The sequence below is a fragment of the Orcinus orca genome, chromosome 3 (assembly GCF_937001465.1).
Source record: "Orcinus orca chromosome 3, mOrcOrc1.1, whole genome shotgun sequence".
NCBI classification, from domain to species: Eukaryota; Metazoa; Chordata; class Mammalia; order Artiodactyla; family Delphinidae; genus Orcinus; species Orcinus orca.
In genome coordinates this window covers 68,683,823-68,704,076 of record NC_064561.1, presented here as the reverse complement: position 1 = coordinate 68,704,076, position 20,254 = coordinate 68,683,823, and the positions used below count along the sequence as shown (strand labels likewise).

At 55.3% G+C, this 20,254-nt stretch overlaps 1 protein-coding gene across 3 annotated transcripts in view; it reads right to left on the bottom strand.

Annotated features, from left to right (window-relative positions):
- NRG2 (neuregulin 2) overlaps nucleotides 1-20,254 on the bottom strand; it is a 178,911-nt gene that overhangs the window by 7,495 nt on the left and 151,162 nt on the right. Inside the window, exons 4-7 of one of the 3 annotated variants that reach the window (XM_004280290.4) lie at nucleotides 16,483-16,603; nucleotides 10,042-10,100; nucleotides 4,271-4,294; nucleotides 317-419 (exon numbers count right to left, since the gene is read on the bottom strand). In XM_004280290.4, coding sequence (XP_004280338.1) covers nucleotides 317-419; nucleotides 4,271-4,294; nucleotides 10,042-10,100; nucleotides 16,483-16,603 — 307 coding nt within the window. Of the gene's footprint in view, nucleotides 1-316; nucleotides 420-4,270; nucleotides 4,295-10,041; nucleotides 10,101-10,463; nucleotides 10,541-16,482; nucleotides 16,604-20,254 lie in introns of all 3 variants that reach the window. The other 2 variants (XM_004280292.4, XM_004280291.3) reach the window with 2 other exon arrangements.

The following is a 20,254-nucleotide window of genomic DNA, read 5'->3' as shown; positions in this document are numbered from 1 at the left end:
CTCATTTTATAGATGAGAACTCAGAGAAGCTCATCCGTTTCCTCAGGGTCACAGGAAATGGTTGAGCTGAATTAGAACCCAGATCTATCTTCTTCCACTGCCTGGGCTTATGACCGTTCTTGTGCAGTCCTCTGGGGCCTGTCTACCCCACCCTCTGCTCCTGCTTCTTGGCCCAGCCCTCTGGCCCCTCACCAGCTGCAGAAGGGGGCAGAGGGGCATAGGAATGGGGGAGGCTCCGCCAGGCATGGTGCGGTGGAGAGGAGAGCCTGTCCCCACAAAAGCAGTCCCTGGTTGCTCTGAGCGCCCGACAACTCACTTGGTCTTGCAGTAGGCGACCACGCAGACGATGCCCACGACCAGCAGAGCCACGCAGATGCCGGTGATAGTCAGGACCCTTTTCTGGTACAGCTCCTCGGCTTCTGCAGAGGTAGAGGGCGTGAGGGGGCAGGGTGGGAGGCAGACCCGTAGAGACAGTGCTGCAGACCGTCCCCCTGCCCCACAAACCCCGGGCTCTCTCCAGCTCAGCTGCTGCCCGGCTCCCATCCATCTCACTCCTCCCCCAGCCAGTTCCCTCCTTCCTGCTTTCCTGAACTCCACCCACCTGTGGATCTCATCACAATTGACTACACCTGAGTTCACCTTCCCAAACCCGTGCTCTGCCTGGAGCATGTGAGTGGAAAATGCAGGGGGATGGGTGGAGGAGGTGGGATGGAGGTGAAGTTCCCAAGGTCATAGGGGAGGGCAACCCACTATGGCCTGGTGGCTGCAAAGAGCCTTGATGGGCTGGGGGAAGCTGGTCTTCATGGTGGTGAACATGCTGACCCTGGGCAAAGGCCTGGCTGGCCACTTTGGCTTCCTTAGGAAGGTGGAGAGTGGCTTGTTCTGGGCTGGAGACAGGACATGAGGCCCAGAGGCTGGACTTAGGAGGGATGCCAGGACCAAGAGCAGGAACAGAGCAGACCAGGCCCACAGAGGCGGGAGAGGGGAGAAAGGCCTTGGTTTATCCCTGCAGCTCGGTCAGGGTTGTGGCCCTGGCCCACTCCAGCTCTCCCCGTCTCTGCTTGTCAGAGACCCACGAGTGGCAGCACAGCCCCCTGGCGCCTAGGACAGCCCTTGTGCTCAAGGAGCAGCCTCCACCCTTCTGAAGGAGCTGAGCTAGGCTGGGCCTCAAAGCCCTCAAAAAGACCCAACTATCCCCTCTACCTCTACTCCCACTTTTTGGCGGGGCAACCCCTACGCTTCTAGAACAGAGAAAGCCTGGAGGAAGCAAAGGAAAAAGGTGACAGCACCAGACATGGTCAAGGCCTACAGCCTAGACATCCCGCCCTTGCTCCGGCTCCCATCTGCTGGCCGGCCCCTCCCCATCGCTCCCCTCCCACCAGCACAGGGATAAGTGGGGGCGGGACCCAAAGCCTTGGTGGAGCCCTGGGCAGTGTCCCTAAGCCCCCAGGCTTGCAGGGTCTCCTGTGGCAAAGGTACGCCCAGCAGCAAACACTGGGTACAAAGCCCCAGGCACACATACCTGGAGGACTGTGCCCGTCTGACACACAGACAGACCCTTCACAACAATACACACGGCCGCCACGCACGCGATCACACCCACTGACATAGTCATGCAGAGTCTTGAACAAACAGCCCTCCACCCCAGATCCCCACCTCCAGGCTCTGTGGTCCTCGTCCTGCCTCCGGTTCTCATCCCCAGCCACGCCTCAGTCCTCCACTCAGGCCTCTGTCTCCATCACTCCTTTGAGACCACTCTGGTCATGGTCACCAACAACCCCCCCCACCCCCCACCCCGCCCCGCCAAGTCTGTGGTTCGCTTCCCTCTCAGCAGACTCCCCCTGCTGGGATCACTTCCCGGGATGGTCTTCACTCCTGGGTTTCCTCCCCCTGCACTGGCTCATCTCTCTGTCTCAGCTGCTACTTCCCCCTCTTCCATGTGGGCTGCAGGGTCCAGGCCCAGAGCTCTCAGGCTTCTTCCTCTCTCCACCTGCCCTTTCTCCCTCCGTCATCTCACCCAGACTCAGACTTGAAATACCATCTGTATGCAGCTGAATCTCACGTTTCTCTCTCCTGCCCTGACCTCTTCCGGAGCTCCAGATTCCTACATTCAAGGGCCATGGCCAAGCAGAAGCACTGATTCCCCACCCTTGTTCCCTGCTCTTCCCATCTCTTCAGTGGCGACACCACCTTTCCTGTTAAACCAGCCCCAGACCTTAGAATCATTCCTGATCTTCCCACCCACTCTGGTACCTGATCCATCAGTAAGTCGTCTCAGCTCTCCCTCCCAAGTAGATCCCAGATCTGACCACTTCTTCCCATTTCCACTGCTTCCAGCTTCATCCAAGATGATGCCATCTCTCACTCGACAGCTGCCCGCTTCTGACTGGTTTCTCTGCTTCTATTGCTCCACACCCTGTCCCCTCACCCAGTCTATCCTCTGCCCCGAAGCCACATTGATTTCCAACGATAAAGCAGATCATTTTACTCCTCTGCTTAAAAACCCACAATGGCATCCCCCTGCGATTCAAATACAACCAAAAGCCTTACCATGGTCCACGAGGCCCAGGGTCACCTGGTCCCTTCTTCTAGATCCCACCTGTAGTCTTCTTCCCCATGTCTGCTGTGCTCCAGAGGCACTGGCAGACTTTCCATCCATCGAACAAGGCAGGCCCATCCACATCATCCTTAACTTGCTGTGCCCCCTGCCTCAAACACTCTCCCCCGATTGTTTGCAGGGCTGGCTGCTTCTCGTCAGGTTTTAGCTCAAATGTCACCTCATTGGACAAGGCTTCCCTGGCCACTTAGCTAGAGCAGCTCCTCACCCCGGCTAGGCGCCATCCCATTCCGTTTTATTTTCTGTGTAGCACTTACCCCCACCTGCTATCTTTCCTGTTTGTTTGTTGTCTGTCTCACCCTGCACCAGGAGGGCAGGGACTCTGCCTGCTAGATCGCCAGAGTCTGGCCAACTCTGGGGTTCAGTAGAGGTTTGTTGAGTTGGTGTGTGAATGAATATACAGACCACCTTTACAGACAGTCGCATATTTACATACGCTCACACTTGCCTCCACACCCACTGCTCATGCTCAACCCTTAACAACAAAGATGTTCCACTGCACCCCTCTGTGTGCTCACACCCTGCACTGAGAGACCCACAAGGTGTAAACATGTCAACATAGACACATAACAACATAGACACGCACACCTACAGATTCCCGCCCTGCACCCCCTGCCATGATCACACAGACACCACAGACTCGGCCCCTCTCCTCCCCACCCTGTCACAGCAGAGACAGACATACTCTTACACACAGACTTTCAGCTCCATCTTCTGAGAATAGCTGATGGTGGCTAGGTGGCCGGGGAACTAGGGCCTCCCCAAATCTGCCACGAGAACAGTCTTTTCATAACTGCAGGCTCTGCACACATCTGGGGTCTGACCCCATCGAAGGCTCAACTCCTCTGAGACCCTGCATCTCTCCTGCTATATGTGTGGACCAGGGTGGAGCCTCCCAGCACAAAGCCAGAGAGCTGGGAAGACTGACCCCTCAAAGTCCCTCCCTGCCCAAGGCATCTTCCAGGGGCCAGAGGACAGTCAGGAGTGGGACGTGAGGTTCTGAGCTGGGAGGCAGGAGGGCAGGCACCCGAAGCCAGCCCACCGTGGACCCTCGCTGGTGTTGCCCACAAACACATGTGCCACCGTGGGGACAGATCGTGACGGGAGTAACAGCCTCAAGCAGATGGCAAAGCCTGGCAGACAAACATGGGGCAGGCGGCAGAGACAAATGGGTGTTATCAGCTGCCAGCCTGGTGAAGAATGAAAAGCAATGAAAATGGAAATGGGAAAAGGAAGGAGGATTAAGGTCAAATTGAAAGGGATGCCTCTCTGCACAGTTCTCCAAACCAGGATTCTGTGGCTTTCAGACACCTGCTCTCCGAGGGCTCGTCTGGCCAACCCACTGGGTTGCACACAGCTCAGGGGTCCCACTCCCCTCAGAGTACCCTGGTGACTGGCCCCAGGCAAGGGGGCACTACTGTACACGGGGGCGCAGTCTGAACGCCAGGGTACTCTGCTGTTCATGAGCTTTTCTTGTCTCCCCCAAATCAATGTAGTTTATTACAGGACATCCTGATGGGGACAGGGAGATTTTTGAAATCATCCCTTTCCCATTTTGGGGGAAAGGAAACCAAACGTCCAGCACACATGGTGTCAGAGGCTGTGGAGAGGGGCTGTGTGGATGGCGCTGACCGATACATAGAGGCTCCGTACCCTTTAGTTCAAATCCAAGGTGCTCTGGCAGTGCAGAAGAAAGGAGGGTCAGAGAGGGGAAGGGATGGAGGGAGAGATACAGAGAGAGAGAGAGATGGGGGAGGGGGCGGGAGAGAGAGAGAGAAACGTTGGTCAGGACTCTTCAGACACCAGCAGCCAGCCTGTGAGGTGAAAGCAGGTTAGTGGTGTCCCCTCCCAGCCTCCTGAGCCCCTTCCCTGGCCCCCAGTCCCCAGGAGCCCTTGATCGGGGTAGAGAGAGGAAATGTTAGGATCAGCAGGCAGGGCAGGTTCTTTAGAGATGAGCTGTGGGGTTAGTACCTGGTGGGGAGGCAGAGGCGCAAGAGTCAGTTGGCAGATGTCCCCAGAGAGGAAAGGTGAGTGGGGGCAGGGGGCAGAGGAGTCCCCATCCTTCCCCTCCCAGCTCCAGTGCCAAGCCTTCGACCCTTTCGAGCAAGCTGGAGACAGCTTGCTCAGCCTGAGCTCATTCATGGGGCCCTTCTTTCTGTTCAGAACTAGGGCTTGGGGTACCCAGACTGGCCCCTTGTCCCTGTCCTGCCCCCATGGGCCTCACTGGCCTGCCCATCTACTAAGAGCCAGGCATGGAGGCTCAGAGTTTGTGTGGCGCAGGACTGGGGAGGGGGAGAGGCCCCAGGCAGCAGGTCACTTCTCCACTTGACACCCCCAACACCCTAGAAACCTGCGGGGGCTAGGCCTCGGGTCCCAGCCTGATCACACGACTTAGGAAAGCAAACTGCAACTTGGAGAAAGAGACGAGTGGGTTCACCTGTAGAACACCTGTGCCCCCTAAACGGCAGCCAATTGCACTCTTTGAAGCTGGATCATGTTGTAAGTGTGCAAATTCACGGGTCTTCGAGGTAGACACCCAGGCCATCGAAGGGTTGGATAAAAGGGCCCTGCCCAAGGGTCAGCTCTGTCACTGATGTGTGACCCCATAGTATCCCGCCTATCTGGCTCTCAATCTTTCATCAGTTAAATGGGGATCAGGCCTGGCCACGGGATCTCTGAGGTCTGCAACTCGGCTGTCCTTCAGAATCATCCAGACCAATGGAAACAGGCTCTGGGGTGGGAGCCCAGAAATCTCCCCAGTGCTTTTGAAAAGCTCACCTACCATTCTAAGGTAACAGGCAGCACCTGATTGCAGGCCTCGAGTCTCAGTTTTGTCCCTAGTTTGCTGTGTGCATGTGGGCAAGTCATACATAGTCTCTGTTTCCTCATCTGTCAAAAGTGCCTGTACACAGTGAGAGCAGAAACTAACACATTTTAAATCAACTAGACTCCAATAAAAAAAAAAAAAGACGGGCGAGGCGATGTGCAAGGGCTTGCTCCACTGCCTCCACACGTGCACAGCAAGTTCCGCTAGACCCAGGCAGGAGGTGGAATTGTGTTCTGATGTTCTCATCTCCTGCAGAGGGAGCGGAGCACGGGGACATGAGCAGGAAGTTCTGTGCACTGTCTAGCTCTGGATCTCTCCCCTGCTTCCTGATAGGGATTCCAGAGGGTTATGCAGTTGGAAAAGGGCAAGAGAGTAGAATGGCTCTGACTGAAAGAGGCTTGAGGAAGATCCTGGGGTTCTGACCCCCAGTTCCATGCAGAGACCACACCCCTGAAGCAAGAACCCCAGCTCTGCTAAACATGAGCCCTTCCGTGCACTCCTGTTAAACCTGAGGTTGCAGGTGATCTTGAATGTGGTTTCTTTGCAGTCTTACGCTTACTGCTTGGAGGTAGGAGTCACCATAAGCACAGCAAGTCCACTCCTCTCCCAGGGCCTCCCAGGGCTGGCCAACTGTGCTAAGCAGGCAGTACAAACTTGACAAACTGAAAGGGTCCTCGGGGGCAACTCTCACTGAGCAGTTAATCCTGTAGCCCCAGGGACCCTCCAGGCAGCTCGAAAGAGCTCACAATGTTTGGATATCCAGCCAGGTTCCCCACAGAGAACAGCCCAGCTTGACCACAGCACCCCAGACACTAAGAGAACCACAGCACCCCAGACACTAAGAGAACTGTGGTTCACAGAGCTGGTCTGGGCTCCACTTTTGGTGGTGTTTGTATTAGATGAGGCAGCTAGGGCCCAGTAGTGCTAGGACACTTTCCCAAGGTCACATAGCAAATTAGGAGGCGGAAGGGAGACTGGAGGCCAGGTCTCTGGTCTCTTGGGGCTAAGCCATGGCTATTCCTGCCCATTGAGTCCCTGGGAAGCCCTGACTGGCTAGTCCTCAGGACAGTGACCATCTGGAGAAGTGAGCAGGGCTCCCAAAGCCATTTGCATCACTCCTCTGGGAACCAAGTAACAGCGGCAGCAGCTTTTGGGACTCCTGACTGGCCTCCCCTTTGAGTCAAAGGCCAGTACTGTTTTGGGTGGACAGTGGTGGCTGGCAGGACTGGTGATGTCACTGAGAAGTCACTAAAAGGCAGCCCTGCTTCCCTCTCCCCGGGGATGGATTCTGAGGGGCCTGCAGCCATGTCAGCCCCAGCAAAAAACAAAAACAAAGACACCCCAAAAACCCAAAATCAAAAAAACAGTCTCCTGCTCATCATATTCACTGCCTGCCACTCAGCCAGGATGGAGTGATACCACCAAGTCACAGGTGGGTCCTACCGAACAGAAATTTGCATACTGACCAGTAACCATGGCAGCCTGATGCTGGACTCCCAGCAGGGCCAGGCTTACCAGACAACAGACAGAGTCTTCATCCTGGACATGTCCTACGACACCTGGTCATAGGCACCTGGACAAGAAGGCCCTGATGTCGACCCCGGAGCATGTGCTTGTGTGCTTGTGTGTGTGTGAGCAGGTGTCAGCAGACGTGTGTTTGTGTGCAAGTGCAGGCATGTGTTTGTGTGTGCAGGTGTGCGTGCTCTTGTATATGGTGGGTATCCAGGTGTACAAGTTTTGAGTCTTGGGAAGTGGAGGGGCTGTCAAGGGAAGAAGGAGAAGCTTTAAAGGGCTACTGCGGCTGCAGGCTCTGTTTCCGTGGCCTCCGCAAAAGGTAACCTGGTCTAGAGGCTGTCTGGGCAGAGGGGGAAGGTCAGACACTTTGCTCAGGATGTGCTGGGAGTCAGCCTCCAGGGGACTGATGCTGCCCCTCTGGCCTCCACTCCCATGCCAGCAGTAGCTGGATGAGGAGCTCAACTGTGTTCAAACAACAGCAGGCCCTTGACTAAGCCCTTGGTGTGCATCACTTCACTTCATCCTCACAGCAACCCTAAAGGCATAAATGCCACTATCCCCATTTTACAGATGAGACAACAAAATCAGAGAGGTTAAATGAGGCCCCAGAACAGGAAGCTCAGCTGCTGGCAATTTTATTCAGGTCCATCTGAATCGAAGCCTGAACACTTAAGTTAGCATTTTTCACTCCTTTTTCAATAATTATCTGATAGAGCAGTGCATGAAGTGCTCTGGGCAAAGTGCTTGGAGAGTATAAATCCTTTACCAAAAGGTACCAGCAAGGATCCCAGTAACACTAGGCAGAAAGGCTGCATTTCCAGGCTCCTTTCTGGGCTCCCGGGGCCCTGCTGACCCTCCCAGAAGATCTGAGCTGCAAGCTGAAGCAGCCCAGCTGGCAGAGAAGCTTGGACAGTGGCCGAGTGTTGGAGGCTCTGCTGCTCAGATTCAGGATGGGCTGGGACTCCCTGTCCAGAACAGTCCCATAAGCTAGGGGGGCTCTGGGCCTAAGGGGGAAAAGGAATAGGCCCTGCATTGCCTCTCTCCCCAGGTCCTCAGCCCCAGCTGGCTGCTCTGTCCTCCTGACCTACGGTCCTCCAATGGGGCTGGATCTGACTCTGCAATTCCTCCTGGAGCCTGGGCCCTGGAGAGTTCTGTTGGGCCACGTGCCCACAGGCTCTGTTCTTATCCCCATGGCCTTCCTCCCTGGCCTCCAGTGGGAGGGGCCTGAGGACAGCGCCGCCCCCAACACTCTATTAAGAGAGTTGACCACCTGGGATGACCAGCCCTGACCTCTCTGGTGCCTCTCCTCGTCAAATCTTGGCTTCCAGGTTCCTGTGCAGGGAATGTCTAGGCTTTTGTGCTGTGGTCTGAGAAGGATCGGAAGGCTCCTTTCTCTACCCTGAGCCCCAAACCCCTCTTCTCTAAGGGCTACCTAAATGGTCCCCTGGGTCCCTCCCTTGACCTCTTCATGCCCAGGCACCATCAATCTAGTTCTAATTCCTCATGGGACCCATCTGTCCTCCCTGGAGAGGAGGAGGTGGGTGGTGGGTCGAGCAGGGGCCTAGCGTGCTCTGGAGGACGGGGGACACGGTCCCGCCTTGCAGGCCAGTGGACCGCTGGACCCCAAATGGAGTCCATGGCCAGCCTGTGGCCTTCTGCTCTGCTCCACCACCACCTCATGGCACTTGAAGGCACTGCTCCCAGCCCCCAGTAAAACACGCCACAGTTAGGGCCTCATCCTTCAGCTCCAGGGGTCACACTTTTCTCGGCAGACTGTGCAAACCAGAAAGCTCCAACTTCAGAGATGGAAGAAAGGAAGGGAGTGAAGTCCTGGATGGGGACTGAGACCAGAGAGGGCCTGGAGAGAGTCACCAGTTACCCCTTGATTCCTTCTTCCCTCTATGCCTTAGTATTTGCGGCAACCCTCGCCCCTACTCCAACATCTAGCTGCACAGATGACTCTGGTCTTCACGGAAACCACTGCCCTGGGACCTGTTTTCCCTCAATCCGCCTTCCCCACTCTCCCCCATCACCCCAAATCAAACCAAAACAAACTCTGGCCAGATGGAAAGGCAGGCTTTCTGAGAACTTGCTTCTCTCTCTCAAACACACGAGCACACATGTGCACACACTCATTGCCCGGCCTCACCAACAGCCTGACATCCTCAGACAGGCTCTCAGAGGCAGGTGAGGGCTCTGCAAATGCTTCTTCCCATCCTGGCCAGGCTGCCTGACCCCAGTGGTGAAGAGGCCTGAGCCTGGCTCTGAGCAGCTGCAGAGAGAATTCAGTGTTACTGCGACCAGGCAGTACAGCAACATGAGGCAGGGGGTGTATCAGTCTCCTCTGTGTGAAACCCGGCAGGACCCTGCAGGTGCTTCCCCAGGAAAGACCCCCCAGTGACCCCTGCCTCTTGTTTGTAGAAAAGCTTTAGCCTCCTAGGCCTTTCTCCTCGAGTTCCAAAGAGCAAATTTAATCAGAGAAGTGAGAAAATGCAGAAACAAAGGAAAACAAACAAGACAAAATAATAAGAGTTTAGCCATAAGACAAAGTCAAGGACCTTTGGTATATCCTTGAGTTGTTTTGCAGATACTAAAACCCCACCAGGTGTTAGAAGTTAACTACATGATGACCACCCCCAGCCCTAGGCTGATTGGAACCAGAAGGTTGATGATTGAGATTCCTGAAACACCCTGTTACCTCACCATCAACCAATCAGAGGACTGAGCATGAGCTGATCGTGCACCTCATGACCCCACCCTCCCACAGTCTTTAAAAACCCTTCCCATGAGCCCCTTGTATTCTTTGCTTGACACCTTACGACTAGCGCTGTTCTTTCTTTCACCTCCACCCGGTTTAGTAGGTTAGCTCTGCTGTGTGTTTGGCATAGGGGACCCAAGTTTGGTTCAGTAACACGCACAGGCTTCTGATGAGGACTGAGAGGAGCCTAGGACAGCCCCCCGCGTTTCCCGGCCCACCCCAATCTCTCTAAGCAAGGCCCCATCCTTCCCACGGGGTGGGGGGTAGGGTGGGGGGAAGAACTGTCAGTTACCAGGGAAGGAAAGAAATAGAAGAAAGACATACTGGAGAAGTTGACCATTGCGAACTGCTGACACCTGTCCCCGGTGTATCCCACAGGACACCTACCAAAAGAAAGAAAACCAGAAAGAGAGAGCCAGGATAGCAAGACATAGGCATTGCAACACCCCGGCACAGGCTCCTGCCAATGCCAGCTGGGTTCCTTGCCACTGTTACCATTTGTACCGGCCTTGCCACTCTGCCCCTTACCTGCAGCCCTGAACTTTAAACCCAAGGATTAGGCCAAAAATGAAAAAGCAAAACAAAAGAACTAACGAACCAAAATACAAAAAAGAAACAAAACAGCCAAAGATCAAAACAACCAACACCCCTGGCCCTATGTCCTACAACGGGGTGAGGAGTGGGGGGGGACTGCACCCGGAAGCTTTCTAAGGAGCAGGGACTCGTGTTTGTATCTTCAAACATACTTTGCTTAGGATCTGGCATGTACAATCGCAAAGGCAGTTTCTCCAAACATCTCTGTCCGAAGAATCCGTTTGGACATCTGGAGAAGGAAAAGGGGAAAAATCACAGAACAAACTGGCATCATCCGCGAGGCTTAGGTTAGAAATCAAAGTGCACAGTGATGAATGAGAAAACCAAGTCGAGCGCTGGGGCACACTCGTTGCTGAAGGGGCTGGAGTCGGGGCTGGGTGGAGGGCTCGGAAATCTCCTTCACAATCTCTCTAATAGATGTGGCTCCAGGTGGTGGGGAAGCAGGGGAGGGGGAGGGAAGAAGATGATTTGGGGAAGCGGGGTGGGGAAATTGGGAACTTACTGCCTAAAGGTCCTCATGGTTATTGAGACTTCCCTTCTGACCTGCCTGGGGCCCCGTGAAGCCAGGATTGTAGACCCTTCGTGCCAGGCAGTCAGTAGGCTGGGGGGCTGGGAGTCTTCTGGAATACCAAGTTCTGGGGAGACATTCCTTCCAAGCCCTACCAAAGGGTTCTGTCCAGGGCCCTGGGCAGGTTTTCTCATCCATGAAACAGACCCCAGAAAGCTCAAAGGAGAACTTGGGAATGCTGTTCCCAGACTGTGTGCCTCCAGCAGAAGGGGCCTTGGAGATGTCTCATCTGTTCTTTCAAAGAGGGCTCTGTGGCCAAGTAAGTTCAGGAAATCCATTCCCAGGCTTCCTTGTAGAGGTGCAGTGCACGCTAGCACATGAAAGGCTATGAAAAGTTTTGTAGGAGGAAAGAGCTGAACTTTCCAGTAGGTTCCAAATGTATTTGACCTTGGAAGTTGTTTTTTGAGGAATCCTTGTGAACATACGGTTTGGGGAAGGCTGCCCTAGAGCAATATACACGGGAAAAGCTTATGGGGAACAGGTGAGGGTGGAGAGAAGCCTGAATTACCAGCATCCCAAAGCTGGTGGGCTGAGGGCAGGCGTGGGGCCTCTGGCCTCAGGTGGCAAGAATCACGGTGGCGGGGTGGGGGCGGGGCTGCAGCCTGTTCCGCATCAGGGGGCCAACTGGCTGCCTGGGACACCTGCCCTTTCCCCACGACCTGCTCCTCCATCACTGCCTGGCTCTAGCGGGAGTTCATTCTCTCACGTTGCCTCCTGCAGAGAACCACCCACTCCCATCTCCCTGACCTTGTCCTTAACTTCCAAGGTCCACTTCCTTCTGCTCCCTGGCTGCCACTCTCCCCTCGAGTCCCTGTCTTGTAGATTTCTGGGAGATGTGCCCAGCCCTTGTACTCTCTTCTGAATCCCAGCAAGGCCAGATACTTAAGCTTACAGATAGGGCCAGACTGACCCTCCCGCACCGCCCCCTACTCGAAGATGGGTCTATGCTCTTCTGCCTCTTCTAAATTAGGAAATTAGGTAAGCCCATCACCAGCGTCCCCTCAATAACAGGTCAGTGACGTTAATCAGTAAACTTCCCCAAGAGGTGAATGTACTCTACCTCTTAGCATTCTAGCGTATACCAACCATCAGCAGCCCCTTGAACTTATAGGGGGTGATGGCGATTGACTGTGATAGACCCTCACAAAAACCCTGTGGCCTCCAATCTAGCCTGGAGGATCGGGAGTGGTTGATGAGCAGATAGCTGGAGTCTCTCTGGGCCTTACTGTATCTCCCTCAGGGGAGGCAGGAGGCTGGTCCTTGTAGCCGGGGCAGTGTGTGTGTAGGTGTGCCTGGCTAATGAATGGTAGTGGAGGGGGGGAAGTGTGTCTGGAGGAGGGGGAGAGCCTGCACGTGAAGCTGATGCACGCTCATCCTGTTGAACAGGGTGGCTCGGAGGAGGAGGCTACAACTTTGTCAATACGCCCTTTTCTGACCCCTCGCCCTCGTCCCCAGTCATCCCAGCCCAGGAAAATGGAGGCAGTGGCTAAGGCTTTCCGACCAGCTCCACTCAGGCTCAGCCCTTCTTCCTCAGCTCTCAGAAACTGATTCCACTTGGGATGGGACTAGAGGCGCAGGAGTGACTTTTCAAGCAGCAGCATCGTTGGGGGTGGACGATAAAGACCCAGGACGTTGCCAAAATGACTCTTGCAATCAGGAATAAGAAAGAGATAGGCTTGACTGTGTCCAGTGTCTGAGATTAGCCCGGCTCCTGGAGACAGGAAAAACCTGTGTGTGTGTAAGAGAAAATGGGGGAGTGCAGGGGCAGGAGGGGACAGAGGGGAATTTATTCCCACTGCTGAGAGTCAGGATGCTTTCCTGTGGCTCTTGGAGACGGAGGGTAATTGAGCACATCCCTGCGTTCCCGGCCCCACACCCAGCCTGGACTACCCCGACTCTATCCTCGTATTATTCGTGGCCACAGAGTTGCACAGCTCCAGGTGGTGCTGTGGACACCGTGTACAACACGAACAAGCCCCCTGGAGTTGTGCGATATAGTCCTAACCTTCCTGCCCTGGGAAAGTGCCCACTAGCTGAACAAAGGAGAAGGTGGGGGGGGATGGGCACTGCACGGGGCTGGGATGACTAACACCTGAGCTGTTCCTCAGGCACTGGCTCCTTTTGCGGGGCTTTTGGACACTCCTGTTCTCTCGTTAGCCCTGCTTGTTGAGGATGAGCCACGTCCAGGAGGCTGGGGCTTCCCTAGAGAAGGCTCTGGGGGTGGGCCTACAGCCTCTCTACCCTGCTGCCAGGACCTGGTAACAGGGTACAGGCTACATTAGCCTATCAACCAGGAGCAGGGCCTGAACTTGGCGTGGGTGGCTGGCTGGTAGTGAGTTCCCACTCAAACAGGGATTGACCCCCTGAGTTTCAGGGACACGGGACAGATTAGGAGGAGCGGCAGGTAACAGGCTTCCCAGCCCTTCCCCCCAAGCTGTTATCCTTGACTACGGGAAGGTCTGTGCTCAGGGCTGGAGAAGAGCAGGGGTGAGAGGGGGGCAGAGAGGAGAGCCCACGGGCTGCATCTGGGGTGACAGAGAGGCTGGGACTCTGCCTCCCCGTTTTCCCACCCCACCTCCCGGGCCTCAGTGTCTCCTTTTGGTAGCCTGGGGATAATGCCATGTGTGCTGCCCTCACCCAGAGGAGAGGGAGGATGAAGGATGAGGGTGTGCCCCGGGCACTGGAGGGAGTGAAGGGTCTCTGGCCTCATGAGGGGTGTGGGTGGAGAGGATGAGCAGGCAGATGGGCATGGGATGGGGGAAATCACCTGGACATGGGAGCAGAGGGGATGGGGGGGGTGAGCTGATGGGAAAGGGAGGCATGCCACTGGTATGTGCACAGGGCTGGAAAGAGAGTCTTGTTCTGTCATCATCCCCTGAACCAGTCCCCAAGAGTCACGCACCAACCGTGCTCTATAAAAACACGGAGAGAAGAGGAGAAAGCAGCAAGAGGAAGTGCAGAGGCCCCTGTCTGGCCCAGACAGGAGACGGTCACCTTGATTTGGACCCCCGTTTTCAAATCCCCCTAAGCTTTCCTTTTTTAAAACAAAATTCAGCATCAGTGACACTGTTTCTTTTGGCTCTGAATTCTAGAAAAACAGGAGGGACGGAGTGTGCCTGCTTTCCAACACTCCCCGCAGGGCTCTCAACCAATACACAACAACAAGTGTCAGAAAACCAGGAAGGAAAACTGAGTTTTGTAGAAACTGGAATGAAACTGACCAGTCTAGTTTCATTATCCAAGCTAAGCGGAAATGCAAAAAAATCAAAATAAAAGTAAACAAACAGCACAAATGGTACGACGTGAGTTCCGTTTCCTAAGTTCTTTCCTTTTTATTCCATGCATTCCATTCAGGGTGTCATCAGGAACCCCAAGAGGCCTACCCTCCTTCCCTCCCAGCTCACCCACCCCCAGAATGGCCTCTGGGTTCTGCCCTGCCCCCCTCCCCCCTGCCCTTCTCCAGCACAGCTCTGAGAACCTGCCCTCCTGATTGCAATCCCCGCCAGGGATGCCCCTCTCCCCTGAGGGCTCAGGGCATCAGGGAAGTTGGCTCCAGGAGCCCTGGCTGGGGCTGACCCAGGACAGGCTGAGATGGGGAGGTGGTGGTTCTGGGTACCAAGCTCAGGTTCTAAGCAGTGAACCCCAGTTGCCCTGGTGGGGCGGGGAAACAGGACAGCATCTTCACAGTGGCTCAGGCTCCTGCCCTCTGCTCCTCTCAGGTTTAGCTGGGCAGCACCCAGAAAGTCCTAGGGGTACAGCCTTGCTGGCAGGGGCCCCTGGGAATCCTATAGCTCACTGCTCTTTCCCACACTAGACTCTGGCACTGGAGTCCTGGGTCCCATGGCCCTCCTCAGCCCCGACACCTGTCCCGGGTGGCTGAAACCTTTTCTGTCTGGAGCCAGTGACAATGCTGGATCCCTTCAAGGTTCTGGGATCCAAGGGGCTAGGGAAGAAGAGAGGCCTGGGGTGTATGTGTTTGTTGTGGGGGACAAGAAGAAGGGGTCCAGGGCTAGGCCATCTCTGTGAGGTATTCCAGAACGCTTATGCATTTCTATAGATCTATTCCAAAGTGCTCAGAGCATTTTCAAGGCTAGAATGTTCCCCAGGGTCTGTGGCACTAATGTGGCAGCTTCCTAGAGGCAGAAAGAGAGAGGAAGGATGAGGGGCTGAGTCTGGACTGAGAACTTCCCTGGGGGACCTGCTGTTGCTTTTGGGACTGTCCCTTGAGATTCAGGATGGGGGAGGCTGGAAGGCGGATGGCAGCAGGTGACAGGTGGAGCCGAGGTGGATGCTGGCAAAGGAGGCCAGCTGGAGCAAGAGGCACAGGTGTGCCTGGCAGTCCAGGCTCAGCTCACCCAGCACTGAGGGGAGGGCGTGAAGGAGGTGTGGCCCCTCATTATCACGCTGTGAGGTGGAGGGGTCTTTGGCCAAGGCTGTAGTCAGGAGGGAGATGCAGCTCTGGAGCTGGAGGCCAAAGGCAGGAAAGCCGAGAGGAGCGCTGAATCTGACCTTATCTGTGGAGAGGGCAAACGCCTCTCTCCGGGAATCTTCATCAGTACTCTGCTGGCCCCTGCCCAGATGCCACGGCAATGGGGCAGCTTTGGCACATCGCCAGCGCCCTAGGCTTGGGCTGCTTTGAAACCCAAAGTTGTGAACTAGGCCTCCCTTCCTCTACTCAGGATCCGGCCAGAACCTGTGCTGCCCTCACCAAGCTCCCCTACCTGTTCCTTGCTCACCTACCAGAGAATCTGTCAAGGGGGCAGTGGGGGCCCGGCTCCCAGAAGATGTGGCTGGGCCTGAGCAAGCCCTCCCTGATCACTGTGCTCCCACCTACCCTGTTTGCTAAGGGTGGGGAGCAGGGGGTCCTCAGCTCCTGGGAGTTCCTTCGGGGCAGCTCTTGGGGGGAGGCAGAGTCCCAACATGAGCTTTTCCTCAACCCTGACCTCCCCCACCCAGCCACACCCAGAGTGACATCCTTGCTGGTAGCCCTTCACTCCCCAGAGAGGGGCTAGGGACTGAAGTGGCACAGGCAGCAGCCAGAGCATATCTGGGCACTGGGGTCCTGCTGGGCAGGGAGAAGAGCCAGGTCCTGAGGCGAGCACTGGGGGCAGAGCCCTCTTCTTCCCTCAAGGCTATAAGAGCAGAGCTCAGCTAGCAAGGGCTCTGGGACGTGTGCCCTACCTGACCCTGCCAGGCTCCTCACTGCTGGGGAAGATGCACCCTGGGCAATGTTCATCAGAACAAAGTTTGGAAAGTTGCTGAGAGATAGGGAGGGGAAGGGAGAGAGAGAGAGAGAATCCAGTGCCCCGGGCATAGACTGGTCTAGCCATCTCCCAAGAAGGTGTTGGTGAAAGGGTGGACATTGGAAGATGGGGTGGGTAGGGGCCTGGGAAACTGGGACTGCAGAAGCCCTGAGCCCTTTAGAGCTTACATCTCCCTGTATTCCAGGAAAGGGCTAGGAAGTGGGGCAAACCTCCCTGTCTACACCCCTTGGAGACCCCTTATTAGTATCTTGAAGCTCACTTTTCCTAGAGCCCTCCACTTCTGCCCCAGCCTCTCTCCCCCTGCTCCTGCCCCCATGCCTGCCCCCACTGGTGACTTACTTGCAGGAGAGCTGGTTGATGCCCTCGATGTAGTAGCAGACGCCTCCGTTGACACAATAGGACTTGGCTGTCTCGTTGCACTTGCGGGCGTGCCCCGACCAGGATGATAGGGTAGTGCTCACTGGAGGTACGAGAGACACGTGCCGGTGACCCACCGAGACCACCTCTAGGCCCCAGGAATCACCTCCTTCATGGCCCATCTCAAAGCTGGACGATCAGAGACTGTAGGAATGGCTGGGGTGGGGGGAAGGTCTGGTGGTCCCTCCCAGGTCACCAACAAGGCCAAGGGGAGGCCACCGTGAGCTTGGACCATCTGCCCAGCACCACCTTGCACCCTCGCTCCAGGCAAACCTTCAAAGGCTGGGAAGATTTTCTTCTTTTGGTGGGGATGAGAGGCTAGCAGAAACTGCTCCATCTTCTGGCATAAGGGCCCACCTCTGCTGCCTGCCTGCCTGCCTTTCTGGGGGCTCTGCTGCAGGTGGATGAGGCACCATGTCTTACGTGGGGGGCAAGTCACAGGGGTTCAGGGAGGAGACATTTATATCTGTCTGCACTGCTGGGGCTCTTATGGACCAGGGCGTGATTACAGGGAGCTGGGCTTTGAGGGGAATGGCACCTTTTGGGCACTGTAATTTTCTGCGATCTAGGGACTTGCGGCGAGAACCCTAGCTTCCGTCTCTCCCCTCTTTGTCCCAGAGTTGGGCCAAGGTGCCCGGAAATGCTACAAAGGCCGCTATGCGCGTCTCCATAAGCATCCCGGGCCGCCTTCATGTCCTCCCTCACCAGGCAGCCTCCACCTCCCCAACCCGGTCAGCTGTGGCCTCTGGAGGGAGCCTCCAGGCCTTGGACAGCCCAGGCCGTAAATCCGGGGCTTCATGTTGCTGGAGAGAGGGCTGGGGGACGGCTGGGATGTGGAAACTAGGTGACAGCAAGACTGGGCTTCAAGGCTGCTAACCCAGACGGCACACCTGCTAGATCAGATTCATTTGATCAGTGAAAATCACAAAAGCACTGCTCCCCAACGGGATGACAGCCAGGAGCCTGGTTTCAAGTGAAAATTCTTGCCCCAAATTTCAGTCTTTATCTATTAGCTAACCTCTTAGGCTGTATATCCATGCTGGGCAGCTAGAAACCGGTTCCTGCTCCCCCCTCAGCTTCTGTGGCTCTGAGGGTCTCTCATGCCCACCCAGCGGTGGCCTCCTGACTGAGGTGGCCCGTCCTACCTTGGCCGGTCCTGTCTACTCAGGGGTACTGAGTCTCCACCATCCCCCGAAGTAAGTGGGGGGATGAGAGGAGGAGGAGGAGGGCCGGCACTTGGCGCCCTGAGTGTTTAGACGTGTGGGGAGACGGATGGAGCACGGGACTGGGAGTGTATACACAGCTCTGCCTCTGTATATGTCTGAGGAGCTCGCTGATAAAACCCAGCGGGTAGGGCCAGCTCCCACCTTCCCTCCACATCATGCCTGCTGCTGGTCTGGCATCCTCGAGCCCCACCCCTGCTGACGTCTCCCACCTCTGCTCAACCCCACACAAGGCTGGGACCCACATGCTTCTGGGTCAGTGAGACCCAGGGAACTAAGAAAGGGACAGAGAAGACAAACAGCTGAGGTGACCACGCCTGTGAGTTATAAAATCTCATTGCCGGGACGACCCTAGAGGTTGTCCTGCCCTTCGGTTACATTGCCAAGGAGGAGTGAGGAAAGAGAGCAGGGAAGGGCCTTCCAGAGTCCAGTGTGTGTTGTAACAAGGCCTCAGGGCTCCTAACATCTGGCTGAGCATTCTCACCAGGCACCTGGTCCCTCGTAGAAGAACACGTCAGCACCAAGGCTTGACGGGAAGACGAATGCAAACACGACGTGGACCACGGGCCCGAGTCCTCTCATGGGCCTTGGCCAAGCCAGAGAAATCTCAGGGCAGCTTGATGCCCTCTGCAGCCAGGGGTGGAGGAAGCTGCCCAACGATGGGCTGCATGAGCAGCGGGCAGGAGCGAGGATGGTGGCAGGACCACAGCTGCACACTTGGGCCTGTCTACATGTACATCTGTGCTCACTGAGGCCCTGGGAGGCAGAGGACGACTCCTGAGGGAAGACAGGGCCCCATCTTGGGATCCATGGCCTAGGGCTGCCAGAACCATGTCATCACGGGGACTAGGCTGGGGCCCCAGAAAGGTAAAAAGGGAGGGCAATGGGGGAGCCGGTTGTAGAAGGTGTGGAGGGAAGTGACCATAGGCCTTTCCACCTCAAAAAAGAAGTACCTTGAGGCCACCCCTGTGACGGCAGCGCCCTCCCAGCTCACGGCAGCCAACTCTGCTGGTGGTGAAGGCTCACGCCAGAAGCTTTCCACACTAAAGAGGTGCATTCGTGCTATTGCAGCACACGTGGGCTCCTAAGGCAATGTGTCACGCTGCCTCATCAGCCTATTCGTATTTCTTCACTGTGTTCTCCCGTGTTTGGGGATGTGGAGATGACAGATGACCTCTGAGTGGAAGAATTTGGCCGCTCCCTGGATACCACCGCGGGGATGGCGCCGATCCACCCCAAACTCAGCTCCCACTCATCTGCCCCAGCCACTTGTTCCTCTAGCCTTGATCATCTCAATGACTGGACAGCACAAACCAAAGGCCTAGAGGGCATCTTTGATTTCTGGTCCTTCTCTGTCCCCCTAGCCGTCCATCACCGAGGGCTGCCTTCCTACCTCCCCCTGAGGCTCTGTCCATGTCTCAATACCGCCTCTGTGGTCTCCTTCCTGGATGGCCACAATCGCCTCCTCACTGGTCTTTCTGCCCTCACTCCTGCCTTCATCTCTAACCTTTTTGCTTCGCAGCTGCCACCAAAGGGGTCTTTAAAATATGTAAATTGATCAATCGCTTCCATTATCAAAACCCTCCAATGGCTTCCATTCATACTCATAATAAAGTCCCTCTCCCCCTCCCCAAGTCTAATCTGGGCCTAACCACCTCTCCCACTTCATGTCCTGTCCCTGTCTGGCAGCATATTCAGACTCCACTGGTTTAGTCCAGCTCCTCTAAGAGGCCACGAGCCTTCTTATCCAGGACTTTCAAAATATCAGTGTCTCAGAGAGGCTGCTCAGGCTCCTCCTTCATTCCTTCCCTTAGCTTTGTAACTTCTCCTTGTAGTGCTTATTCTAACAATTAAAGGACTAGTTATGCAATTACTAGCTGTCCAAAGCTTAGCTCCTCCACTAGAATGTAAGCTCCCTTTGGGCAGAGGCCATGTCTGTCTGCTTCACTGGTGAACGAACCCCAGTGTCGAGCACAGCGCTTGACATGTCATAGGTGCTTAACGAATATTTACAAATATTTCTAATGAGCAAATGGACATCTGATTCTTGAGAGAAAGGTACCTTCTTCTACCATCCCAGGGTCTAGTCTGGTCTCCTCGGCCGATGATGATATCTTTTCTGTAGGTTAAAGCATTGTCTCTTACTAAAGGCAAATACTCCTGGAAGGTCATTAGGGAAATGAAAATCAAAACCACCATGAGATAGCACTTCACACGCCCTCAGGTGGCTGTATTTAAAAAAAAAAAAAAAAAGATGGATAATAACAAGGGGTGGTGAAGATGTGGAGAAATGGGAGCCCTCCATACTTTGCTGGTGAGAATGTAAAATGGCGCAGCCATTTTGAAACACAGCTGGTCATTCTTCAAAAAATTAAACATAGTTACTATATGACCCAGCAATTCAACTCCTAGGTGTATACCCAAGAGAACTGAAAACGTATGTCCACACAAAAACTTGGACACAAATGTTA